Source organism: Eutrigla gurnardus (genome assembly GCF_963514095.1).
Source record: "Eutrigla gurnardus genome assembly, chromosome: 12".
Taxonomy (NCBI): Eukaryota; Metazoa; Chordata; class Actinopteri; order Perciformes; family Triglidae; genus Eutrigla; species Eutrigla gurnardus.
The window spans coordinates 11,585,932-11,592,529 of record NC_139926.1 but is presented as its reverse complement, the minus strand read 5'-3'; the positions used below and the strand labels follow the sequence as shown (position 1 = coordinate 11,592,529).

Genomic DNA, 6,598 nt, shown 5'->3' with positions numbered 1-6,598 from the left:
AGTAGACTGTTATTGTTGAGAAAGTCACACAGTTGATTGGCGACTACTTTCTCAAGGATCTTAGAGAGAAAAGGAAGATTTGATATTGGTCTGTAGTTTGAGAAAACCCCTGGATCTAGAGTAGGCTTCTTAAGAAGAGGTTTAATTACAGCTACTTTAAATGACTGTGGCACATAGCCTGTTAATAAAGACACATTGATCATATCTAATAGCGATGCGCTAACTAAGGGTAAGACTTCTTTCAGTAGCCTGGTTGGTATCGGGTCTAGGAGACAGGTTGAAGGTTTAGAAGAAGAGATCATTGACGTTAGTTGGTTTAGGTTGATTGGAGAAAAGCAGTCTAAATATATATCAGGTCTTAATGCTAGTTCTAAAACTCCTGAGTTTGAGGGTAACGCAGTTCCAATTGAAGGCAAGATGCAAGTAATTTTGTCGCGGATTGCTAGAATTTTATCATTAAAAAAGTTCATAAAGTCGTTACTACTAAGATCTCTAGGAATGCATGGCTCAGTAGAGCTGTGACTCTTTGTCAGCCTGGCTACAGTACTGAAAAGAAATCTAGGGTTGTTTTTATTTTCCTCTATTAAAGATGAGTAGTAGGCTGCTCTGGCATTACGGAGAGCCTTCTTATACGTTTTAAGACAGTCCTGCCAAACTAGGCGGGATTCCAGTTTGGTGGAGCGCCAGATGGTTTCAAGTTTACGCAGTTTTTGTTTTAATTTACAAGTTTGGGAGTTATACCAGGGAGCTAACTTCCTATGCTTTATAGTTTTCTGTTTTAGCGGAGCAACAGAGTCGAGAGTCGTTCGCAGTAGGCTTCCAGATTCATCTATAAGAGAATCGATCTGGGAGGGAATAAGATTAACATAAAAGTCCTCTGTTTCATTAAGACATGGAAGTGAACTCAAGACTTACTTCCTTAAACTTAGCTACTGCTCTATCCGATAGACACCGAGAGTAGTAGCTTTTTCCTAGAGGAGCGAAGTCCAGCAACAATAATTCAAAGGTTGTCAAGTAATGGTCAGATAAAGAAGAATTTTGAGGAAAGATTATTAAGTTTTCGATTTCAACACCATAAGATAAGACGAGGTCGAGAGTGTGGCTATGACAGTGAGTCGGTTTATGTACACTCTGACTGAAGCCAATAGAATCTATTAAGGAAGTAAATGCTACACTAAAGCTGTCATTTACAACGTCCACATGGACATTAAAATCCCCCACAATGATTACTTTATCTGATTTAAGGACTAAACTTGATAGCAACTCAGATAGGAATTCAGAGTATGGACCAGGAGCACGATACACAATAACAAACAGAATTGGCTGCATTGTTTTCCAGTTTGAGTGCGAAAGGCTGAGAATCAGACTCTCAAATGAGTTATAGTTTAGTTTTGGCTTAGGATTGATTGACAGGCTTGAATCAAAAATGGCTGCAACTCCTCCTCCACGTCTGCTGCCTCGAGATATATGAGTATTAATATGGCTGGGAGGACTAGCTTCGTTTAAGCAAACATAGTCTTCATCACGCAGCCAGGTTTCAGTCAGGCAGAATAAATCAATATGATTATCTGATATTAACTAATACTGCTTTGGATGAGAGAGATCTAATGTTTAAGAGTCCACATTTAATTCTCTTATTTTGTTTTACTACATCGGAAGTGCTAATTTTTATTAGGTTTTCATGTGAAAACTCTCTTCTGTTTGACCTGATTAATTTGGTTGGTCGGGGGACAGACACCGTTCTTATGTGGTTTTGGTTTTGGGTGGGTGACTGCTCTAAAAGAGGCGCAGAGAAGTGTGTAAGACTGCAACTCTGCTTCCTGGTCTCAACACTGGTTTGTCATGTTCTAGGACTACCAATGAGATCAGCGATGTTTCTAGATAGGAGAGCAGCTCCATCCAAAGTGGGGTGGATGCCATCTCTCCTGATCAGACCAGGTTTTCCCCAGAAAGGCTGCCAATTATTAACAAAGCCCACATCGTTATCTGGACACCACCTCGACAGCCAGCGGTGGAAAGATGACATGCGGCTATACATGTCATCACTAGTAAAGTTTGGCAGGGGACCAGAGAAAACTACGGAGTCCGACATCGTTTTTGCATATTCACACACCGAGCCAACATTAATTTTAGTGACCTCCGATTGGCGTAATCGGGTGTCATTAACGCCGACGTGAATAACAATCTTACTGTATTTACGTTTATCCTTAGGCAGCAGTTTCAATTGAGCTTCGATGTCGCCCGCTCTGGCCCCTGGGACACATTTGACTATGGTCGCTGGTGTCACTATTTTCACGTGTCTCACTATGGAGCTACCAATGACCAGAGTTGGCTTCTCAGCGGGTGTGTCGCTGAGTGGGGAAAAACGATTAGACATGTGAACATGGTGGTTAACCGTGGGCTTCGGTTTAGAACTATGCCCCCTTCGGACATTCACCCAGCCTCCCGGCTGCTCGGAGTTTGCCGAGGGACGGCTAGCTGCTACGCTATGTCGGTCCGCACCATGTACAGCTAGCGTCAGCTGGCTGGTTACAGCGGCAGCCGATGGAGGATTGTTGGTGCGGAACCGCGCTTCCAAATCATTCATCCTCGCCTCCAAAGCAAAAAGTGAACTACATTTATTACATGTACCGTTATTAGTAAAGGAGGCAGAGTAGTAGTTAAACATCAGACACACCGGGCAGGAGAGAAGAGAAGGAGGACAGGGAAAGAGAGAAGCCATCGTAGCCGCTAGGCTAGCTGTTGCGCTAAAGTAGCTACCAGAGATGGCGCATAAACAATAGCAAATTTAGCGAGGCAACTCAGAGAGTGAGCGATGTGTCAGCTGAAGCAGGGATAGCGTGTGCTTAGTTTAAACTTGGCGGTAGTAAGCCGCTGAACAGGGAAACTACGTTAAATGAACAGAGTTAGGCTAGATAGAAAAACACAGCTTGTATCGACTATCACGGAGAAACAGGAAATGACGCAAAGCGCTTACCGTCAGAGAAGTCTCGCGAGAATGAACATTACCCTATATAATACTACAGAGCATTCGGAAAGTATTTTTGTAGTTTTTACACATTTTGTTATGTTACAGCAAAAATCACATGTAGGCTCCATAAGTATTCACAGCCTTTGACACTCAAAACGGAGCCCAGGTGCATCCTGTTTCCACTGATCATCCATGAGATGTTTCAATAACTTTATTGGAGAAAGGCACACACCTGTTTATATAGGTCCCACAGTTGACAGTGCATGAGAGTGCACAAACCAAGCCATGAAGACCAAGGAAGTAGCTGTAGACCTCTGAGACAGGATTGTATTGAGGCACAGATCTGGGGAAGGGTATAGAAAAATGTCTGCAGCATTGAAGGTCCCAGTGAGCACCGTGGCCTCCATCATCCGTAAAAGGAAGAGTTTGTAACCACCAGGCCTCTTCCTATAGCTGTCCACCTGGCCAAGTGGAGCGATCGGGGGGAGAAGGGCCTTAGTCAGGGAGGTGACCAAGAACCCCATTGTCACTCTGATAAGAGCTCCAGCGTTTCTCTGTAGAGAGAGGAGAACCTTCCAGAAGGACAACTATCTCTGCAACACTCCACCAATCAGGACTGTATGGTAGAGTGGCCAGATGGAAGCCACTCCTCAGTAAAAGGCACAGGACAGCCTGCCTGGAGTTTGTCAAAAGGTACCTGAAAGACTTAGACCACGAGAAACAAAATGTTCTGGTCTGATGGAACAAAGATTGAACTCTTTAGCCTGAATGCCAAACATCATGTCCAGGGTGGGAATTTCGGCCGTCGTGAAATGGCCATGAGCCATGAGCTGAGCGAGCTGAGTGAGCTGAGCGAGCAGGGCATTGAAAGCACACAGCGGCATTTTTATTATAAAAGTACCGGTATTTCACCTATTTCTAGTCAACACGAGCGGAGCTGAGTGAGCAAGTGGCCACGAGCGGGCAGCGGATTTTGCAGAGAGCGGCATTTTTATTATAAAAGTACCAGTCCGGTTCCGCTCTGGTCCCACTCGCACCACGAGTCTGAAGCCCAAGCCCGACCCAGAATCCCGCTGTGTCCTACACAGTAATCCACAGTAATTTCAGTCCTAAATCTCACTGCATGAAAAGTCGGATTTTCGTCACTGTAAACGCCCGGAAATCTCCCTAATTTTCGGGAGTTAACGACAATTTACAGGCTGCGAACGCCGCGTTCGTCTGTGCCGAAAATTGTCGGAAACGAACCACAGCGAAGGCTCTAATTAGCATATGAATAGCAGCGAAACCGCGCCTGGCCAGAGATGGCTTGAATATCCTCACTCAGGATTGGATGAAACCACTAGTTTTAAACAAGTATAATCGCTCGTGATTGGTTGGCAGATCTGGTCATTATAAATGTAAAGCCAACCCACGTTGGCAGATCTATCACTATTGGTCAACCTGATGAGTCATTATAAATGTAAACCCCACCCCCGTTGGCATATGTGTTACTATTGGTCACACTGGGTCTTTTAAACAAGAATAATCACTAGTGATTGGTTAGCAGATCTATCACTGTATATATATATATATATATATATATATATATATATATATGTATATATATATACACACACATATTTATTTTTATTTATTTATATATTTATAAATATAAATATATATACACACATATTTATTTTTATTTATTTATATATTTATAAATATAAATATGAATGAATTTATTGAGGAAAGGAAAAATTGCCAGGAGGAAGTATTCAAAGAAAGAGCTTTATTGACAACACAACACACAACTGTACAAATTTGCCCACACAACAAACAAATGAACTGGCCACATTCTGTCCGAATTTGGTCAATTTTACAGCCGCCTGCAGTGCGTGGCCCTGTACTTGGGAGTCTTCTCTAATCGCGACTGTAGAGTCGCACAGAGCTCAGTGAGCTCCTGGCTGTCGCACAATCCATCCAGACACCCCGCCAACGACGCCGTCCTGACATCATGTCTGTGGTGCCGCACTTCCAACGGTCCGCCTCATCGCCAGCAAGCACACTCCGTCTCGCTTCCAGCAGCTGTAAAACAATAAATAAAGACAATCAGTACTGCGCGATGCACTGCGCATGGACACAACACATCTATTAATGCACCTGAAAAATAGGTTTAGGTAGGTTTGGTCACATTGACCAAAAACGGATCTAATAAATCTAATAAGTCTTACCCTCTTTCTCCTGGAACGAGCTGACGTCTTCACAGCTTCCGCCTGCGATGCGAGATCAGGCTGTGTGTGTCTGAAGCTCCTGCGTACCGTTTCATAGTATGTCTTACAGGCAGCTGGAAAACAATTAAATTAGTGGTATGAATAAGAAAACTTAAGTCACAGTAAAATTAAAACAAGGAAGAAGAAAACAGTAAAAGTTACTTACACACAATGGCGTCACTATCAGCGTCATAGAAATCCGGACTTGCGGACAAAGCTCCGAGCAAGTAAGAGGTCACAGCTTCGTTATGAGGCGAGGTTCGTCTGTGAAAACAAAATGAACAGTTAAGATCGGTATCTACTGTTAACGCATCTATTTCCTTATACAGCAGAATGAAAGCATATTCTTTAAATCGTACCCTTGCTCCGGTTCGTAGCGCCTACAATTCGTCTCCGAGTTGTGAAGACGGCGTACTGCTTCCTGTAAAAGACCAACAACGTACACTTAACAAAGCAACTTAACGTTACACTGGTTCCTCTCTCTTGTTCTTTTACAAGGCTACTATGCTACTTTTAGCTTGGACTATTAGCTTTTAAGCTACTTTTAGCTTGGGCTTGCTTTGCTAATTTTAGCTTAGCTAGCAGTCACCGAACATATTCTTACCGCAATCATCCTGAGAGTCTCCAGCAGTCCTGGGACATCCTCAGAGTCTCCAGCAGTCCTGGATATAAGAATTATAACATTTAAACCACATTTTCTTAAGTGAAGCCTCTCAGAGCAGCATTCCTGCTGCCGGTGAACGTGAACGTCTCCTCATCGTTCCCTCCACTGAATGAGGCGCCCGGTGTCTGCATCCGTCCCTTTAACGGACAACGGTGCACGGCGTTATTAATCACCGTTAGTAAATATATAACCACGGTTTAACATAAGCACTATATTATTAGTTAACGTCGGTAAAAACGGCACATTTTCCGCTTCGCTTGCGCTCGCTAACCTCTGTGGTAAATTAGCGTCAGTAGGCTAGCCGGCTGCCAGGACCTTCGATTCGTAACGTACAATGCCAACAACAATAAAGTAACGTTCATTATCAATACGATTTAAAAGTCAGCTGGAAACATAAAAGTCATGTTACAGTATACTTACATGTGTACGCGGTTTGTGTCGGGCTGTCGCCAGAATCACCGCAGTCGTCCGCCATTATCCAAAACTTGTGAAGTCAGACGAGCCGCAATGCATTTTGGGAAGTTGAGTAGATTTAGCAAGGTCCGCTGTATACTCTGAAATTCTTGCCAATGCAGTATACATCCGGGCATTTCTCCCGTACACAAATTCACATACTATTGTATGTGAACGCACTACGTACTCAAATTTACGTCACAATTAAGTACGAGTAGGACGTTAGTATGGCATTTCTAACACAGCCGAGATCTATGATCT

General features: G+C 43.4%; 1 protein-coding gene across 1 annotated transcript; it reads right to left on the bottom strand.

The window, feature by feature from the left end:
- Positions 1-2,906: 2,906 nt before the first annotated feature.
- LOC311022087 (uncharacterized protein) lies at positions 2,907-6,332 on the bottom strand (the record flags this gene model as incomplete). The annotated part of the gene is made up of 6 exons (XM_084023117.1): positions 6,305-6,332; positions 5,825-5,882; positions 5,580-5,641; positions 5,387-5,484; positions 5,182-5,294; positions 2,907-2,939 (listed from the first exon to the last, which is right to left on the bottom strand). Coding segments are annotated over exons 1-6 (366 nt in total). The 5' UTR covers positions 6,307-6,332.
- Between the last annotated feature and the right edge of the window lie 266 nt (positions 6,333-6,598).